This window comes from Podarcis gaigeae (assembly GCF_964106915.1).
Source record: "Podarcis gaigeae genome assembly, chromosome: 15".
NCBI lineage: Eukaryota > Metazoa > Chordata > Lepidosauria > Squamata > Lacertidae > Podarcis > Podarcis gaigeae.
The window spans coordinates 910,841-931,859 of NC_139692.1; the positions used below are offsets into that span (position 1 = coordinate 910,841).

Below are 21,019 nucleotides of genomic sequence, written 5' to 3' on the forward strand. Positions count from 1 at the left end.
GGCATTTGATCACTTGACATGGAATGATCCAGCACTTAGGTCAGGGGTGGAGAACCTGGTGGGTCAGATCTTTCTCTCTCCTTGCTGCACATGTCAACTTTGGCAGCTGGGCAGGGCCATCTACCTGCCAATCATCTGAGAACACCATGAGGTCATATGTCAACTGGCCTGCAGGCAGGGGTCTGCTTTGCCAGTGCACTCCTCGCTGGATTGAATTCTAGGCTCATAGCTGATAAGCACAGACTTCAGTCCTTCTGCTTCGGAAATGCTGAACATGTTCCTGTAACTGCTTACACCGTTGTCAAATGCAGAGATAAGTAAGGCTCCAGGCTTTGTTCCTTCTCTTGCCACCCACCAAAAAGAGACATTTAGAGCTTTTTCTAATACTTTTGAGATATAAAATCTGGCAAAGCATGGAATGAGGATGGTTCTGTAGTTAATGAAAGAGAGTCTACAAGGTGAGGAAGTTTCAATAGTTTTAAATCAGTAGATCACAAAAAGCTTTAATTAATTAATTAATTAATTAATTAATTAATTAATCAATCGGACTAGATAAATTTTAATCAGAGTTAAAGGTTCCCCTCTTCAGTTTTCTTTTTCTAGTAGGCCATTTTGGTTTTGCTACATAGCCCTACCAGAAAATTAATGTGGAAAACATAAAAGATGTCCAGCCACCTAATAATTAAACAGTACACTGGCTTAGGGACAAACTTGATGCTATTCCAGTTGCAGGGTCAGCAACCATGTCTGGGTGTTTAAAAGGGGAAGGGCTCAGGGGCACAGCATCTGCACTGAATGCCAAAGGTCTCGGTTTGGATTCCCAGCATCCCCAGGCAGGGCTGGGAGGGACCCTTGCCTGGGACCCTGGAAGGCCACTACCAGTCAGGGCACACAATACTGGGTTAAATGAACCAACGGTCACTGGAAGAAGGCCTCTTCCTCTGTCCTAAAGTTTAATACCAATACATGTGGGAGCCCCTCTTGTTCACTGAGAGCGCAGCACCCAGAGAGGAGAAAGTCTTCTCTCCCCAGCTGTAATTTCGACACCTCCCTTCACTGCAATTGGCCTTAGAAGAAAAGGTTCTCCTGGTGTGAACAGGCACTTTCATGATAAAGCGAAGTTCACTGGGGGTAGGAGATTTACACCAAGAGTGCAAAATTAGCAATGGGGGTGGTGGTGGTGAGTGAATGCATGGCCATGAAATTAGATGTCTGCTTCCCAATCTCAAAAAGACACCTTTACATGGGCTTTGGTGATAAGCACATTAAGTGAAACTTAACTGGAATTAAGGCTACAATCCTAAACACTTTTGCTAGGGACTGAGCGTTCCATCAAATGGAGCAGGGCTTACATCCGAGTGAACACACAGAAGACAGTTTCTTTCAAAATGGCAGGTGCCTATTTGACCCAAAATCCATTTATCAGCTGACAGTCTTCTCAAGAAACACACACACGTTCCCCCAGTGCCGCTTCTTCCCTTGGAGCCTTCCAGGTGTTGGCAACTGCAATTCCCATCAGAATAGCCAGCACTGTTGGGAGCTGTAGTCCCAAATACCTGGAGGGAATAGGATGGGGAGGTTAAAGGTTAAGACAAGGGGGCGTGAAACAGAGAGGGAGAGACTTTCGTACCTTCTCCTGGGGATGAAAACGTATGATTTATGGCAGACGCAGGAACATTGGAACACTCAAAGTACTCCAGGTCTTCCTCTGGCTCACCTTTCGCCTCCAAGTCCGCTGCCTTTTGACTGGAGGATGTGCAAGCCAGTTTCTCTTCGTCAGTGGCATGCCCATCTCGGTTGGAAAGGTCTGGGATTTTGGAGGCAAGCACGGCTTCCTCTTTGTCCTGCACAAGGAAGGAGACAGTTAAACAGGGATCAGCCCGTTGCCCAGGACTTGGATAACATTAATGGGGGTGGGAGGAATCCGGAAGTGCCCAGGGACAGCTGTCTGTGCCTTCCCTTCCACTTCTTCTCACTTTCCAGCTTCTTAAAACATTGAATTGATTCTATATTTATTGTCAGCCACCAAAATGGTTCTTGCAAGAAAATGAAAATATTTAGGGGGGTTGAATAAGGATATCTGGTAGAGTCAAATCTGGTCCATAGCTAATACACTGAAAAGCAAACTTGAAAATTAAGGTACACCAGAGGACACCCCTCTAAAAAAGATTCATTCTTGATACAGTACACGGCAAAATGTATTTCATATATTAATGATGATTGAAATGTTCAAATATGCTTCTATTTGGAATTCTTAGTAACCTTTTAAAGTGAGAATATCACAAGATCTCAAAGACAATATCCTGATATTTTTAAATAAATCATTTTTTTAAAAAAAAAATGCTGCTACTTCTCAACGCCAGTAATAATGGGGGGGGGGAATGAGGGGGGGGGAATGAGAAGGAAACAACTCAGATTTGTGCTTTGTATGAGCATGTTTAATTTTAGTTGTCATTCGTTCCCCCCACCCCCCGGTTCTTGTGTGCAACTGAGGTGTATATTCTTGTTTAAATAAATAAATAAATATTTTGATTATTATTCTTTTTTAAAAAAGCTTCTGGGGAAAGAGTTAATTTAGCCTGCAGCTCTTGTCTTCCTAACAGGCAGGCAGTCGGATGCCTCCGTGGGAAGGGCCGTGGCTCAGTGGTGCAGCTCATGCTGTATCTCAAACAAGGCTCAGGTTCTTCCTGTTCAGGCTGGCAGGGGGGGGGGGGACCCTCTCTGGAAGACTGGAGTGCTCCTGCCAGTGCTGGAGCTGATAGGTAGCCTATTCTGGCACAAGGCGGCTCCCACTGCAGACAATACCAATGGTCTGACTCAGCCTATATTCCAGGGTCTGCTTTAGGTTCTTAAGATGCCCTCAGTGTGGACCGTTCCCTGAGTAGATTCCCCTCTTTGCCATTTGATATTGGACCGTCTAGAGGGGTTGGGAGCTGGGGGCACTGTTATACAGTGGTTTCGCTCCTTCCTCCTGGGCCGTGTTCAGAAAGTGGTGGTGGGGGATGAGTGTTCAGACCCTTGGGCCCTCACTTGTGGGGTAGCTCAGGGTTCTGTCCTCTCCCCCATGCTTTTTAACATCTATATGAAGCCGCTGGGAGAAATCATCAGGGGGTTTGGACTGGGTGTCCATCAATATGCAGATGATACCCAGCGCTACCTCTCTTTCAAATCAGAACCAGTGAAGGCGGTGAAGGTCCTGTGTGAGTGCCTGGAGGCGGTTGGAGGATGGATGGCGGCTAATGGATTGAAGTTGAATCCTGACAAGATAGAAGTACTGTTTTTGGGCGACAGGGGGCAGGCAGGTGTGGGGGACTCCCTGGTCCTGAATGGTGTAACTGTGCCTCTGAAGGAGCAGGTGCACAGCCTGGGAGTCATTTTGGACTCACAGCTGTCCATGGAGGCACAGGTCAATTCTGTGTCCAGGGCAGCTGTCTACCAGCTCCATCTGGTATGCAGGATGAGACCCTCCCTGCCCGCGGACTGTCTCGCCAGAGTGGTGCAGGCTCTAGTTATCTCCCGCTTGGACTACTGCAATGCGCTCTACGTGGGGCTACCTTTGAAGGTGACTCGGAAACTATAGCTAATCCAGAATGCGGCAGCTAGACTGGTGACTGGGGGCGGCCGCTGAGACCACATAACACCGGTCTTGAAAGACCTACATTGGCTCCCAGTCCGTTTCCGAGCACAATTCAAAGTGTTGGTGTTGACCTTTAAAGCCCTAAACGGCCTCGGCCCAGTATACCTGAAGGAGCGTCTCCACCCCCATCGTTCTGCCCGGACGCTGAGGTCCAGCGCCGAGGGCCTTCTGGCGGTTCCCTCATTGCGAGAAGCAAAGCTACAGGGAACCAGGCAGAGGGCCTTTTCGGTAGTGGCACCCGCCCTGTGGAACGCCCTCCCATCAGATGTCAAAACGATAAACAACTACCTGACATTCAGAAGACATCTTAAGGCAGCCCTGTTCAGGGAAGTTTTTAATGTATGATATTTTAGTGTTTTCTGGTTTCTATGGAAGCCGCCCAGAGTGGCTGGGGAAACCCAGCCAGATGGGCGGGGTACAAATAAATTATTATTATTATTATTATTATTATTTGCCCTCTTCCCCTGTGCCCCATCGGCTCCACTGCCCTGCAGGAAAGAGCAAGGCAAGCAAAAACTGCCATTCCTTCTTCTTCCCTCGTCTCCTTTTGGACAGTAGGAAGAGGGCAGATAGAGGCAGGAACAGCACAGAGTAATTCTGAGGGACGTGGGCCCAGGCAGAGTCCCAAGGATGCCAACTCTGGAAGGTGCACCTGTCCCCGGCTGCTAGTACAAGGAACCCTTCTCCAAATCCAAAGCTCTTCCACATGGATTACTTCTTAAGAAAAGCCTTGCTGGATCCAGCCAGTGGCCCATTGAATGCAGCCTCCTGCTCTCACGTCCCCCCCAGTAGATGCCTAAGGGAAGCCTGCAAGCAGGACCTGAGCACCACGGCTCTCCCCCGACCCCCCCAGAGGTGCACAGCCTCTGACAGTGGAGGGAGACTATAGCCATCGTGTGGGCCTTCTCTCCTGTGAACGTGGGGAGCAAGTGGCAGTTCTTGGCTACCCCATACCTGGGAGCAGACATCGAGAACCAGGGACGGTACTTCGTATTTCTTCACCTTGCAGCCACTCCTGCAGAGAGAAAGGGAGGACGGGGTCAGCGTTGGACTTTCTGTTATTGGGTGTGTGGTAGAGAGCTGAGGAGTCAGGGAGGGAGGCAAGTAGGCAGGACCAGATGCCAGGACCAGAATTGGCACCCACGTTGTTGGCATAGCAGATCTCAGCCCTGAGCAGGGAAGGCCATGTCCTTTCTTAAAGCAGGAGGTGGGGAGAGAAGAAGGGAGAGACCAACACAACGGCTACTGTGCTCAAAAGACCATGGACTCTGAAACAGCCAACACTTAAAAGCCGTTTTGCACGAGGGCAAACACAGGTCTGCTGCCAACTCAGCCAATCCTGGATATTAAGCAGCAGAGTCAGTTTTTCCAGCTGGGGAAAGGGTGACGATTCAGCGGCACAGTACTTGTTAAATGCAGGAAGGCCCTGGGTTCAACCCGCAGCACCTCCAGGTAGGGTGGGATAGAGTCCTTCCTGAATACCTGCAGATCTGCTGACAGCCAGAGAAGATAATACTGAGCTAGACTGATCCATTATCTGATTTGATACGAGGCACCTTCCTACGCTGCTACTGGTGTCTTGCTAAAGCATCTCAGAAGTTAACTTTACCTCTTGTAATGACTTTGGCTCAACAATGTTTGAAACTGAAATCATAGCACCACAGAATTGTACAGCTGGAAGGGACTGCAAGGATCATCTAGTCCAAGTGGACTAACACTTTCCAGGAGAAGCAGAGGAACAATACCATGGATGTGGCGGCATCTACAGATTTTCTTTCTTGCTGTGGACTTGGAAGAGGAAGCCAAGTGATGCCACTGCGGGAAAGGGCACAAGAGGAAAGCACAGTGGAACAAAAAACTTTCCCCAGGAGCAGGAGAGCTGCTTCTGCCTGCGAAGCCCTGTGCAAATCATGATACCCCATTCAGATGTAATGGGCACAGCGCCTCTTGCCAGGGGAGGCGAGAGTAGGCAGAGTGCGCCAGCAGGCAGCTCATTCACAGAAACACCATGATAAGCCAGGAAGCCTGACTTATGTCAGAGGCTGGGCAGATTTCATTCTGCTTTTCATGCAGAACTGGCCTCCCAAAGCAGCTCAGGTCCATAAAGAACTGAACACAGTGCTAGGAACCCACCAATGAAGCTGGACAGCAAGAGCCCCCTCTTGCCACGGCTGCCATCCACTTGCTGCCTCTGACCACGGAGGCGTCATGCAGTAAGACCCACCCCATAGGCATCTAATCCCCCTTTCTAAGCTGCTAGCCCTCGCAGTCATCTTGCCACAGCAACATGAAGGAAGACTTGACTTTGGTTTGCCCTGAAACTGCCCATCCATCCAATGTGATGGGGAAAATCTCCATCAGGATTGTGCAGCATTTGAGAGAGGATCTATGCCTTGGCCTTATACCAGGAGTGGGGAAACTCAGGCCCAGGAGCCCAGTGTGGCCTCTGTAGCCCTTGGGACTCTCCAGGCCATGCCCCTCCCTGTAGACCACACCCCTCTCTGGCAAAGGTGTCCCGGAGCGGCAGCGATGCCTCTTGCGTCCCAGCTGTGTGTGGAAACTGGTCCTATAAACAAAGATCAAGATGGCAGTCCTTCCTCTGCCCACTTCTGCCTTGATCCCTGCCTACTGCTAGCAGGTGGCCCCCAGAACGTTGCCCAGAAGAGAAGGTGGCCCTTGGGATGAAGAAGGTTCCCCAAGTGCTGCCTCAGGCTCTCCTTTTTCCTAAAGCAAGAAAAGGCGCCTATTGCAGCCTCTCTTCAGATGGCAGGGCGGATAACTGGTGTCACTCCCTACGCTCAAAACAAAGACCAACTAAGTTAGTTCTTGGTATGAGCTTTCGTGTGCATGCACACTTCTTCAGGTATTTTTGTTTTGACTATGGCAGACCAACACGGCTACCTATCTGTAACTCCCTACGCTGTTGGCCATGACACCTGGGACTTGAGGACCACATCCTCCCCACTCTGTTCTGGGGAAACTTTTACCGTGCCTAGTTCTGTAGGTTTTCCATTTCTGCAATGTGGAAGATAAGAGCTAGCTGAAGCTCCCCACTAGAGACTGTGAAGGGCATGATCTCTGAAACTATGTGGCTTTTTAACTGAAGACCCAGACATTTGTTTCTGAACAAAGGTGGGCTAACCAAAAACGAATTCTTGGCTTTGGAATGAAAGAAGAGCCATAATGTTTTGGGGGGAGTGAGCCGGGGGGGCCACACAGCAAACACACAGAATTTGTTATGCCTTGGAAACCCATAGAAAGCAAGCGTGCCACAACAGCCAGCCCAGCCATCTCCCTGGCCTCATTCTGATGCAAAGCTAAGCTGCCAGGTGAAAGTATGGTCTTCTAAGAGGAGGCTGGAGAGAAGATACAGACAAAAATCTCAGAATAAATAGGCGAGGAAGCTGCATGCAGTGAAGAGAGAGAGGGGGAGGGAGAGAAAAGATCAACAAAAACACCAAAACCCAAAGAGGAACACAAGAAAAAGAAAGGAAATGAGTACTTACAACAGAAAACAGAGAAATTTCACTTGTTCTGTAGTCCTGATGCACCAAAAATGAACAGACAAGAAAGAAAGGTAGAGAGATGGAGGGAGAGGAAAAAGAAAAAGAACATGTAAAAGACCCAGGGTGTGTGTGTGTTCAGTATATATATATTCTCCCTGGATAAATAGAGAAGTCATACTATGAGTGGAAAGTCTATGCGAAGAAGAGATGTAAAACTTCAAATGTTTGCTGCTGGTGTGCAGAAACCTTACAAATGAGTGCATAACTCAGAGCCAGGGCTATGTGAGCCCCCCGTTGATGTAAGGCTGGAGATGCTACACGGGGGAATAGAATTTAGTCTCCTGAGAATCAGGAAACAAAATCTCAGGTTTCTAGCCCTCATGGCTATGAAAATATGCCTCAGTACGTGTGGACATAGAATCACGGAGGCAAAAGACACTTCAGAGGTCATCCAGCCCAATCCCTTGCCTATCAGGGAAGCAGTAGCCATGAATTTTCTGCACTGGCAACCCCCACTGCAATTTCAGAAGCCAGAAGAGTATTAGCTCCATGTGGCGCCTGCTCCTCAGTATGACTAGAAGAACAAAAAGAAATTACACAAAAGAGCAGTAAAACGAGACAAAACAAAAACTGCAGAACTGTGCAATGGAGGGGAAACTGCAAAGTTGTAAAATTCAGTTTTGAGGGGGAAGAGCCAGGATTACCAGGCACAGGTTTCTTGCATTTTTAGCAGAGTGTAGACCGAGCACTACTCAAAGCCAACTGTAGCTAGAGTTGACCTTTAGGACAAAGTTCTAGTTTGATCTAACAGCTCAGTTCTTGCAAACTTGTCATACCAATACAGTGGTACCTCGGGTTACATACGCTTCAGGTTACAGACTCTGCTAACCCAGAAATAATACCTCGGGTTAAGAACTTTGCTTCAGGATGAGAACAGAAATCATGCTCCGGCGACGCAGCGGCAGCAGGAGGCCCCATTAGCTAAAGTGGTGCTTCAGGTTAAGAACAGTTTCAGGTTAAGAACGGACCTCCAGAACGAAGTAAGTACGTAACTAGAGGTACCACTGTATTTGTTAATTTGCATAGGCTATGAACAGCTGCTTAACATCTATGACATCTATCCTCTTCCTACAGTACATCCCAGTTCCTGAAATGCACTGAACTTCTACACAATACTGTGCATTGCCAACCACGCTACTAGGGCTGGAACAATACAGACCACCTTCCAACATAGCAAAACTCTTACGTTTTAGTTCCATGTGGAGCCCTTCTAAGAGCCATATGTGACAAAGTTGTGATGCTTGCATTTGCCCAAGCATCTTTTGCTTCATGTATATAGGGGGAGGGGCGTGTTTGCACACAATGCAAAGGCAAAAATACTTGAGCATGAGCTTTTCTGCAGATGCAGAGCCTCTCTGGGGCTGTTTGGCTCCTCCTTTCACCTGTGTAGCAAAACAAGCCAGGACCCAACTCACAGCTATAGTCTCCTGTTGAATGAAAACCTGGAAACCACGGTTTCAAATGAAGACAAGATATGAAGCCAGTATCAAACCATGGCTTCAACCCCGGCTTGTGTTTAATCCATTAACCAAAATTTCCAGGTTTACATGTAGCAGGAAGCTATAGTTGTGAGCTGCATCCTGGCTTGTTTTGCTACTCACCTGAAAGAAGCAGTGAAGTGGCTGCAAAGGAAACCCTTTTCTAGCACAGACCACTTGTGCACTAACTTTTTGAAGCCAGAATTGTCTGTTTGGCATTGTGGGCATACACAGCTAGTGTGTGCTTGCAGGGGAGCCTCAACCCACCAAGGATTCCCATCAGGTATACATGCGCTCTCTTGGATGCAGAAGCACTTCACACACAGAAATCTCGTCAGGGCTGAAACTGCTTTGGAGCTCACCCCTTTGCTAGTCCCTGCTGAACCCAGGTGCGTTACACAAGAAGATGCAGCAAGACACAAGCCCTACCACAACCTCCCCAAGGCCTTGGGTCTGCTTGCTCCCAGGGGCCTGTGGCTATTCCGGCCGGCACCAGCGCCCTTGGAACCCTGGCTCCCGAGACTGCATGGAAGCTGTAAATAACAAACGGCTGGGAGGGCCCAAGGAGAAAAGGATTCGTTTCCTGCACAATAAGCGTTTGTGCTTCGCAGGCAGAATCAGATTTTCCCACCTCCAAAGTCACCAGCTTTCTGATCGTTTCATATTCCAGCTAGGGCTGGCTCGGGGCCTGAGGGGGGAGTGCTTTCCCCTCGCCTCCCAGGGAAGGTGGCCATTTAAGCAGAGGCTGAGGGGGCCATCGCAGAATTAGGGAACCTCTGTCCTGTGGGAGGGGCTCTATTCTGCTTTGGCTGCATGACAGTTCCCATGCTGATGAGCTGGGGTTAAATCCTGCTCCATTGGCTGCACGCCCTAGTTCCCCTGCTGGGAGCAGGCATGTGCAGGCAAAAGCAGTGTGGGGTTGTCTGAAAGCAACAAGCCCAGTGTTTCTGGAGGTTTAAAGTGCAGCAGGGGACTGCTGGCAAAAGGGCTTTCAGAATCCACCCTGTGCTTTGAAATTCTGGCACATCCAGACTTCAAAGCCCCACATCACCTAACCTTCATCCTGACATCCAGTGATTATTCAGCCTGGCAGGTGCAGAGATGACCCTGCTCCACAGCACCCTGAAGAGACAGGAATCTTTCGCTTCTCTTAAACAAGAACTTTCCTAATTTTCAGTGCTGGAATCTAAAAACCTACATTTGCTGCAGGGACCCAGAACCCTGGAAACAAATGTGGAAAACCTATTGCTGGATCCTACCACAGCAGGTGGGGGGGGGCTGTATTCTCCACAGAGGAAGTTCGTGAGGTACACCATATATAGAAAACTAACATGTCAGGATGAAGTTACAGATAGGTAGCCGTGTTGGTCAAAATGTCAGGATGAAGAAAAGGCTAAAACCATTCCCCTTGGCATACAGTGGTATCCCGGGTTAAGTACTTAATTCGTTCTGGAGGTCCGTTCTTAACCTGAAACTGTTCTTAACCTGAAGCACCACTTCATTAGGAGGCTAATGAGGCCTCCTGCTGCTGTGGTGCTGCCGGAGCACGATTTCTGTTCTCAACCTGAAGCAAAGTTCTTAACCTGAAGCACTATTTCTGGGTTAGCGGAGTCTGTAACCTGAAGCGTACGTAACCTGAGGTACCACTATACTAGGTTTCTGTGTGCAAGGAGCTTTAATATTTAAATTGCAATACACATACGATCTCTCTTAGGATGGAGCATTCAATCAGGCAATTCCCACACTTGCATTCCATTTTTCAGGGCTGGAGAGCCTTTCTCACTGGCAGGCAGAAAAATGGGTGCAAATTTTACCTCTGTCCAATAGGCTAGTTTCTACACAAGGCTTTTAATCCTCCCTCCATCCAAGCAAGAGACCTTATCAGAGTTCAAGGACATATTCCAGCCAGGCAAAAGCAATCAAGGAGGACGTGAAGCAAGGCCGGGTGTGTGTGTGGCGGTGTGTGTGTGTGTGTGTGGCGGCGTCCCAAGGGCTTGGAGGACTGCATTCATCCCCCAGGCCAGAGATTCCCACCCCTGCTGAAGCTGTTGTGGTTGCTGTTAATTCAGTGTTTATACTGCCCTTTATCCAAAGATCTTAGGGCAGTTTACAACATGAAGAAGATAATTTACGCAGCATAATAATAAAAACATAATACACAGCATAAAAAAGAAACAGTCATAACAACAGCCCCCCTTCACCCCACATTGAACAGGCCACAGGTTATTGAATGGCCCAAGGCTTGGGTGGTAGCGTTTGGGAACAATGAGCTGTTTCTCTCGTGGCCCCTCTGCACCCCCACGTCTTGCTAGAATCCCTGCAAATACAGAGCTTGGCGACTACTGCCCTGGGCCCATGGGACACCCTTGCATCCTCCATCCTTATGCTCCTAGAGCAGCTAGACAACAAGACACTGCCCTCTATCCAGCTGCAAATATTTATTCAGGCCAGGGAACCGGGCAGCCCATGAGCTTCTGGGACTTTTTCACAGCAAAACTCCATACCTGGAAGAGTTCAGAGTGAGAGAAAAACAGTCACCACACTGCTCCCTGCACCCCAGAGGGAAAAATGAAGAATCCCAGTAGAAACTGTGTGGCGAGCAAGGGGGTAGGGGAAGCTCAGGGCAGCCCCGCAGGCCTCCTCTTCTCTCTGCTGTCAACTGGGGCAGCCATTCTGCCAGGCTGCCTCAGTGGGAGGCTCATTGCACCAGGTGTCTCCTCCCCCTGAACTGGGCCAGCCATTCCTTATCAGAGCAACAGTCAAGAATTGGGGCTTGAGGCTGTTTTTTTCCTCTTCCCTCCCTGCCCATTTCCCCTTGTGTGTCTTTTTCATGGGGTTGTGAGTCTGCAGGTGGGGACTGTCTTATTTCAATTGTATGTAAGCCACTCCAGGAGCCTTTTTGGCTGAAGAGCAGGTGCAAATACTCTCAATAAATAAGTAATAAATACCCCCAGATATTAACAGACTCCACCAAGCCCATTTGTTGGGTTACATACAATCTTAGTCATACTCAGTCACTGAAATGAATAGACAATATAAACTAGGTCCTTTAACTGCAATGGCTCTACTCTGAGTACCTGGCACAACCCACAGTAACAAAAAACATATTGAGGGACCAGATGCCTGGGTGGGTGGGTAATATGCAGCACCCTTGGGGTGCTGGGTTGGCCAGAGGGGAAGAAACTTCCACAGCCCAGCCCAGCCCAGCGCCATTGTGCTTTTATTTTTTGCTGCCTCCACCAGAATCAGGGGATTCTAGCAGGGTGAAGAAATTTCCTTGGGGTGCTAGATGAGGTGCATTGGTGGGTCCAGAAAACGCTCGGCCCTGCCCAGAGCCTTGTAAACTATGGGGCTTCTGTGCTACCCTGCAGCAAAGCCAATCCCCCCCACCCTCACTCACATTATCAGCCGGGACTTGGGCTTCTTTGGAGAGGCCAAACCGCTCTGCAGCTCTTCGCCCTCGCAGGCCTCCAGGGTCTGCAGCTCCAATATCTCATTGAGACTGTTCTCCGCAGAGGGGCAGGAGTCGGCTCCTGGGCCAGCCAAGGTCTGGGTGGGCTTGAAAGGATCAGGTGCATCAAGGTTGTAGGAATCTCTCGGAAGGACTGGCGAGCTCTGCAAGCCCACACTCCCTGCAAGGGGGTTACAACTAGGTCCATCCCAATGGATGGCATCCACCTGGTGGGAGAGCTTGGGGAGGGGCACCTCGGGTGGATCTGCAGCAAGGGCTTTCTCTGCCCCCTCAGTGCCCACAGTGGGTCGGTTGGCACCAGCTCTTTGCTTCTTAGGAGACAGTTTGCTGGCTGGCTTCCTTCCGGCTTTCCTTGGCAAGGCTTTCTTCAACTCTGCACTTTCCACAGCATCGGCAAAATCAAATTCAAGCTTCACAGCCCGGCCCTGCGACTCACCAGCAATTCCCAGTCCCAGCACCTTGGGGTCACTGTGTGGAAGAGCAAAGCCTGGCTGGGATGCCGGGGAGGAGTTCTGGAGCTTGGAGCCCCCAATCACAAAGGGGTTGGTGTTCTCGTTGTACTCCTCTGGGTCAAAGCGGTAGGAGGCTTTGGGGATGGGGCAGCTCTCTGCGGCCGTTTCGGTCTCAGGGTTCTCTCCTCCCATCTTCTTCAGGAGGGCAGCTGGTCTTGCCCTGGGGAGTTTACTCTTGCTGATCACAGGTGTCTCACCAACTGTTTTGGCTTCCGAAATCCCTTCAATGGGTGCTACTCCACATCCCCAAGACGTCCCCTGTTGTTCTTCCTGAGTTGCTGCGGGCACAGCACTTGCTGAAGCTAGGTCTGGATCTGACCTCTCTGGGGCAGCGCTTTCTTCCACAATTTGCTGCTCCGTGGACGGCTCTGGCCTTGGTGCAGATGGGGTCATGGATGGACCTACGCCAATCCCAATATTGCTTTCTGCCGTGAACACCTCATTGGTGTGTGGGACTGCAGGCTTTGCTTTCCATTCATTCTCTGCTGAAGCTGAGCCTTTTAGGTGCACATTCTCCTCCAAAATGTCAGCCACAAATGGCATGTCATCTTCAAGTGATTCTAGGGAAAGAGAGTGAGGCAAGACAATAAAGAATATGGCTCATAAATAAAGATTTCTCCCCAGCAAACCCTGGTGGTGGACAGCATTCTTCTTCCTTCTTTTTACCCTCTTTCCTTTCAAAAATGAAAGTGTTTGCTCCTTGGGGCAGGGGACTATTATCTTGTTATTCCTCTACAGAAGTGCCATGTACATGGATATCAGCACTATATAAAATGTTTTAAAACTGTAAATGACTGTATATTGGGTAGCTGGGGCCACCCACATACAATTAGGCCAAAATTCACAAGTTGCCCACCTGTAGGTTAAAGTTTTGGGCAGGGGCAGGGGCGGGGGGAGAGACTAACCAAGGACATGATAAAGGGATTATGACATGACAAACAGTGTGGAGGTGATGGATAGAGATAAGTTTTTCTTCTAACCTATCAAGAAGGAGGCTAGATCAGAAGCATTCTCCTTAACATGCAAAGCAAGGGACAATAGATAGATAGATAGATAGATAGATAGATAGATAGATAGATGATAGATAGATAATTACACAAGTCCACAGGAGTTCGATCAATTTTCAAAATAAATCAACATTTGCAGAATGTTGTAGTATGTTCTGTAGTATGTAGAATGTTGAGTAAATTCCCATCATTTACTCATAGGGGAGCTGCAGAATTTGCAACCAGCAACTCCCCTCAAGCTATTTGCCTGTGTCATTACTTAACAAGGTTGCAGCAAGGCGGAAATCAAAGTGCCTAAGCCTCACTTAGGGAATTTATTTAGCTTCATTGATTATGAACCCCAGAATCTGTGATCCCCTTGAAACTGGTGCCAATTTTTTGAAGTCATTTTGCAGCAAAACCCCCATGTTTTGCAGCACCCTCAAACAGACTAATTGATACATCAAACAAGGGTTCATAGTTAACACCCCAAAACCCCACGTTGTCTAATTCACTCCAAACCAGCGAAAACCCTGCATTTTGCATCACCCTACAAATGAAGCAATAGACCCTCAAACCCGGGGGCCACAGGATCGCCCAAAAGCCCAATGTTGTCCAATTCACTCCAAACCAGCGTGGTTCCAGTTTGCGGTGATTCAGATGATGTTGGGGTTTTGGTTGACCTCCAGGTTTGATGTTCTATTGCTCTGTTTGTGGGGCGCTGCAAATCGCAGGGTTTTCACTGAAAAAATGACTGCAAATCTTTGGCACCAATTTTGAAGGGATCTCAGATTTTGGGATTTATAGTTAATGAAGCTAACTTATTGAATGGCACAGCAAAAAGCAGCAGCCAGGTGGCTTCACGTGTTTGTTGAAAAAATGTTTGCACACCCACCAGCACTGCTACCTCCAAGGCATCTTACAAAAATGATTTCAAAACAACCACCTCATCATCAAGGGTTGTACCCAAAGCTAGTTCTACATCAGAGTAGACCCACTGAAATTAATAGACATGGCGAACCTAGGTCCATTAATTTAAAAGAGTCAATGCTGAGGAGAAATCAGTTGGAGATGACTGTAAATATCAAACAATTAAAACAACAGGACACTCAGAGGCACAAAATTGAAGCAGCACAATCCATAGAATTCAACACGGCTTGAGAACTATTACCTATTTATACGGCCTTATCCATGTACATGGCTCTTTTCAAAGGAATGAGAGGAAGGGTCCTCACCCCAAGCAGCTTAAAATCTAGAACTAGATTCCCCAACTAGTTCCCAAGATTGTCTGGGGAAGCCATGACTGCTAAAGTGGCAGCATAATGCTTTAAATGTGTGGGGAGGTTGTGGCCTGAGTTACATAGGAGTAGGGGAATTTGGGGGTTGTGCGTGGCATTGGAAAGACGTGAACGTGGGCACCAACCCATCACCCCTGGTGTGGGGCAATGTGGGGGTAAGAAACTCTCTCCCATGGCCAGCTGGTGGAAGGGCCTCTAAAGATCATCTCAGTGTACCTACAGGTATGTTCTGTACTGTTCCGCAGGGAATCACATTGTGCAAAAGAGTTTCCCTGACCCAATAAATAATGATGATAGTAGTAGTAGTAGTAGTAGTAGTAGTTGTAGTAGTAGTAGTTGTAAAGCACTTGTATAATGAAGAAAGCACTGTGTTAGATAACATCTAGGAAAGGAAAAGATACTTCTGATGAGGCAAACCCTTTTGCCTCATCAGCTATGCAGGCACCACAATAAATCTGCTCATCTTTAAGATGTCATGGGAGATTCCTGGTTGTTACAGCTAGAAAAGTGAGTTTTGCAATTTACAATGTCAGATTTAAGAACTGCCTGGGCCTGCTCAAAAGCTCAGTTTTCCCAGGATTTTCCAAAACTTTTTTTCCCCCCTTTGGCAGCAGGAGGGAGAAGATTTTTCAGAAGATTACCACAGGGTGCACCAAGCTGCTGGTAAACTTTGCCTGTTTGTGTGCAATTGCTAAGGTACCTGTCAACCCATCTGAGTTGAACATCGTCTTTATTATTTATGTTAAGGGAGAGGCCCAGGGTGTTTATTCAGAATCTGTGGCATATGGACATGTGCACAGATAAATATACCAATGAAGAACTATTCTGAGAAAACCCCTGGGCTGAACAGCTGCAGACACCTTGCTTCACACAGGAAAGATACTGACTTTAAGGAACCATAGATAGTTAAAGGCTAGTGGCATAACTTGTAAAGCCCATGGCATCTCGGTACCTGAAACAGAAATTCTATATTGTAATGCTCCGCCTCAAATACACACACAAACATTTATTAACAAGGAAACAAGAAAGGAACTGTGAGAAGAGCCAGGAAGAATATTGGAAGGAAAAATACATGTGTGTGATGTACCATCCAATCTGCCAGTGTTTCACAGCTGAGGCTGGTACCATTGGGAGTGCACTTGTCCTGGGCAACAGAGAACAGTTCTCTCTTGGAAGGATGGTCCAATTCCAGTCAGGTTTAAAGAGAGACAACCCAAAGAAGGGAGATGTGCAGGGTCTCAAAGCTGTGCATTAGTAGTTTGCACCTAGGCAGCAAAGTGAGCAGGCACCCAGGTCCGCCTGGTGACAGCCCCCCTCCCTGTTTCTATTTACATTGTCGTATTTATTTCCACATTTGACCCCATACATACAAATTAGCACATGCACATTTTAGACAAATCTGTGCCCTCTCTGTTATTTTGACAATGCATAAAAGGCCACTCATATTTATCCACACCAAGAGTCAGTGCCTGTCTGACAAGGCACAGGCACAGAGGTGTGTGGCACGCACACACACACACACACACACACACACACACCGGCAGCCAATTATCCTTTGCTTCATTTGCTTGCTGGACGCTGCCTTAATTTACTTTGCAAAAGCCTTTTCCTGAATTGGCTTCAGAAGCAACTTTTTTTGAGGCTGTTTAGCAGAATGAATGGTCTGTCCTGAACTGATCTTTATTCACTCATCAGGAACTGCATACACAATTCCAGAGTCTTGCAGCACCTTCAGGCAGCCTTCCCCATCCCGGTGCTCTCCAAATGTTTTGGACTACAAACTCAGATCAGTCCCAGCCAGCAAGAGGTTAATGGGAGCTATAGTCCAAAATAGCTGGGTGCCAGGTTGGGGAAAGAAAGGCTGTTCTTGAAAGGATCTCCAAGGAGCCACCTTGTCCTTTGCCTCAGGCAACAAAAAGCCTTGGGCCAGCTCTGCGCTACCATTGCCTCCCCTGAAAGCCTGTTATGGGATTTCCCCTTGAGGAAGGCATCCAAGTGGCCACTGTGAGAACAGGTTGCTGGCCCAGGTGGGTTTTCTGTGGTCTGGGCCAGCAGGGCTCTTGGCTGAGGGGGTTTCTAGCAAAGCACCCCACCCTGCTCAGGACACGCCCAGAGCTGGGCAGAGAGCTGACTGCATAGCTTGAATTCTCCTGTGGAGCCACAGCCCCATCTGCCCTAAACCCAAAGAGTTTCTCTCCACAGAAAATTACAGGAGCGCCATGCAAAGAAGCCATTCCTGAAATGTTGAAGCATTTGGAGGATATTCAGAAAGACAAGAGAAACTTGCTATGTCAAACCAGCAGAACTGACAGGTTACTTAGTAAAATCCAGAGACTGTTTTTCTAATCCCAGCCCTGGAGATTTTGAAACAAAAAAACAGCAGTGTCCTCCTATATGCAGATACATAAAGGTACACATATATGTCTAGGGATGTGGGATAACGATGGGACTCAGCAGTTAATTCATGAGTCCAACATAACGTCCGCCAATGATCTTCATGCATCAATGAGCCACCAACATTCACTACACGTATAACTTTTGTATCAACCAATCACCCCAAATGAAATGTTGTTCAGAGTGCAATTCTATATCTATCTATAAATCTACACACACACACACACACACACACACACACACACACACACAAGCAAGTCCCTTCTGAGTTCCACAGGGTGTAAGACTATTGAAATCAGCCTGCCACATTTAGTTGTCAGTCATCAAGGGCAGAGGAACAAAGTGATGTGTGAACCAGACGCATGGCAGAAACAGAGGGTAAGAGTGAAATGAATCTCTTTTTCTCACAACACCCAGACCAACTGACAGCAGCAGATTCAGGACAGACAGAAGAAGAAATGGCAATACATGCCTTGGTTGCACCCCATTTGGATCACTGTCAGGCGAGCTGTGTGGGGCTGCCTTCAGCAAGTTTTCAGAACCTTTGGGGAGTCCAAGATTTTGTGGCCAGATTGCTGACTGGAGCCTGTTGCAAGGAGAATGGCAACCCCTTGTTACAACAGCTCCGCTGGCTGTTGGTCCCTTCCCAGGCACAATTCCAAGTTCTGGCTCTGGCCTACAAAGTCCTAAAGAAGGACCTGATCTCCTTAGATGAGCTGGCTTCGGCTTTGAGATCTTCTGGGGAGGCCTTTCTCCTGGTCACAGGCATGTTTTATGAGGATATCAGAGAGGGCCTTCTCGGTCACAGAACTCCCTTCCATCCATGAGAAGGTGGACTGCCCTTCCCCTGCTTCTCTTTCATCAGCAGGCAAACACTATTTTGACACCCTCCCCAGTCCTCATGCTGCCTTCCCAGAGCCAGGTAGGGATTTGAGAAGGAGGCACAAGGCTCTGGCAGGGTCCAGCAACCCTCCTACCTCCTTCCCAAAGCTGGGAAAGCACAAACTCATCTTTGCGAAGGAGGACTCTGTCAGAGCCCTCAAGCTTCCTTCCCAAAGCCCCTCACGTACTGGGCCTTGGGAAGGCAGCACAAGGACTGGAGAGGGTGTCAAATGTTGCCAAGGGCCACCCGAAAAGGCCTGGAGGGCCACACATTGGGCCACCCTGTTCCAGATGGACCACCAGGTTCTAAGAGCAGCAAAAGCAGCTGCTGCTCCCACAGATAAGCCATAGATGACCTGCATGTAGCTCGCAGACAATGGGTGGTCCATACACTCCTGTTTGGGAAGCCCTGAATGAGACCATGAGAGCTCTATGTGACCTTTGGACTCAGGAGAAGCATGCCACTGAATATCAGCTGCTAGGGATTGTGAACAGGAGTCTGCTATTGTGCTCCTGTGCTGCTGGTGGGCTTCCCAGAGGCATCTTTGGGGCCACTTTGCAAAATGGGATGCCGGACTAAAGGCACTCGGATCTAATCCCATAGGGCTGCTCTTTAGGTACTGACTTTTGTTGCCACCCTGTCCAAATCTTTGCTCCTTTCTCTCTTGCTCCCTATTCCAGCTATCTAGGCCAGTGCTTCCTACATAATAGCTTATATCTTGAAATACTTGCTTTCTGAGCTTGGAGCAGCTAAGAACTATCCTTCGTTGGCGATCACATATGTTTCCAGGTAGGAGTTGATTATGGTGAGGGTTTGCCAAGTGTGCCTCCCTTTTAGCACATTTCTCCCTTTCCTCCTGAGTTTGAGCATCTTCAAAACCCATGACACCTTTGCTAAAGTCTGTTATCCAACTGGAGTGCTTGCAGGCCAGTATTTCCCAATTGTTGGTGGCACTGTGGTCTAAACCACTGAGCCTAGGACTTGCCAATCGGAAGGTCGGCGGTTCAAATCCCCGCAACAGGGTGAGCTCCTGCTGCTCGGTCCCTGCTCCTGCCAACCTAGTGGTTTGAAAGCACGTCAAAGTGCAAGTAGATAAATAGGTACTGCTCCGGTGGGAAGGTAAACAAGCATTTTCGTTTGCCTGCGAATGTCCTAGTCCTCAAACACTCTGCCCTTCAATCGGGAGAAAGCGGCACTCGCAGAGCTCAGGCAATGCTGGATTTCGGCCCTCGTGGAAAGATAACTGCCCAGGTAGGAAAAGTGATTGACATTTTCCAATGTTACACCATTAAGTTGTTTTTGTGGCACTGCAGAGGGGCTATTTTGTGATTGTTGGTGCAGCACTTTGGTTTTTTGGATGTTGAGCGGATAGGCCAAGCTTTTTGTAAGCTTCTGCGAAGATATTTAGGATGGTTTGGAGGTAATCTTTTGTGCGTGCGCACACTATGTTGTCATCATACTGAAGCTCTATGATGGAAGTTACAGTAGCCTTACTCTTTGCTTTCAGCCTGCTCAAATTAAAGAGATATATGATTTCTACTCCGGAGGGGAGTTTCCCTTCGACAAAGTGTAGGATCATGGCAATGAATATAATGAACTATCCATCCACTGGCTCTGAATGAAGCATTCCATGCCTCCAGGACTCATGCAGAGACAGAGCAGGTCAGCATCCCCCAAGGGCAGCAAATTGTGTTGCTTCAGGAGTTACTGAATAATCCAGAGAAGTGGTGGAATAACCCTTCCCCTGCTTCCTCACTTGCCACACACAATTACAATTGCATAAGAAGAGGGATGTGCAAGCCCCTCAGACCCTCCTGCACGTCTCCTTCCTGCAGCCTTCAGTACAGTGGTACCTTGGTTCTCAAACTTAATCCGTTCCAGAAGTCTGTTCCAAAACCAAAGCGTTCCAAAACCAAGGCATGCTTTGCAATAGAAAGTAATGCACAATGAATTAATCTGTTCCAGACTTTTAAAAACAACGCCTAAAACAGCAATTCAAGTTTAACTAAGCACCACAAAGAGCACAGCATGGTTGGCCAGTTGGTGTCAAGAAAGGACAGGACTTTTTTTATGTATGCTACCACAGCAGCAAGGATACTTCTAGCAAAGTATTGGAAGACGCAAGAATTACCCACACTGGAAGAATGGCAGACGAAAGTGATCGATTTTATGGGACTGGCAGAAATGACCGGCAGAATCCGTGACCAAGAGAAAGAGACGGTGGAGGAAGATTGGAAGAAGTTTAAAGTTTATCTCAAGAACTGTTGTAAAATTGATGAGTGCTAAAATGTTAAGGGGAAAGAAGATGCAGAATTGCAGCTGAAATTGTTTGATAAATTAAGATGAAATTGAGGAAAAATAAGTTATAAATATAAACTGGACTAAGGGGTTGCTGAAAAAACTGTAAAATAACGATGCAGAGAGGGGGAGGTATGGGGACGTCCATGAAAGAAGGTTTATGAAAAGGAGGATATGGAAATATACATGTTTGTATGTGTTTGTTTGTTTTGTTTGTTTAAAAATGAAAAATCAATAAAAATTATTATATATATATATAAAAAACAGCAATTCAACATGAATTTTACTATCTAATGAGACCATTGATCCATAAAATGAAAGCAATAAACCAACTTCAAATAAACTACGATCTACCCAGTATCAAAAACTGGCAGTCACCCATTGTCATTGCAGGGATGAGGAGTGCATGCAGGATCCGTGTGTGGAAGCAGGTGGCTAACTGGACACAAGAGGGGGGAGTTTAAGCAGTGAGGAAGGAAAGGGAGCCAGCCCTTC

The 21,019-nt window shown here is 47.8% G+C and overlaps 1 protein-coding gene across 8 annotated transcripts in view; it reads right to left on the reverse strand.

Annotated features, from left to right (window-relative positions):
* Positions 1 to 21,019, reverse strand: part of TACC1 (transforming acidic coiled-coil containing protein 1) — a 110,425-nt gene that overhangs the window by 38,852 nt on the left and 50,554 nt on the right. For 2 of the 8 annotated variants that reach the window (XM_083713497.1, XM_083713493.1), the window contains exons 3-6: positions 12,082 to 13,225; positions 7,144 to 7,179; positions 4,592 to 4,652; positions 1,718 to 1,844 (exon numbers count right to left, since the gene is read on the reverse strand). In XM_083713497.1, the coding sequence (XP_083569623.1) occupies positions 1,718 to 1,844; positions 4,592 to 4,652; positions 7,144 to 7,179; positions 12,082 to 13,208 (1,351 nt within the window). In that variant the 5' untranslated portion in view covers positions 13,209 to 13,225. Of the gene's footprint in view, positions 1 to 1,630; positions 1,845 to 4,591; positions 4,653 to 7,143; positions 7,180 to 12,081; positions 13,226 to 21,019 lie in introns of all 8 variants that reach the window. The other 6 variants (XM_083713495.1, XM_083713491.1, XM_083713498.1 and 3 more) reach the window with 3 other exon arrangements.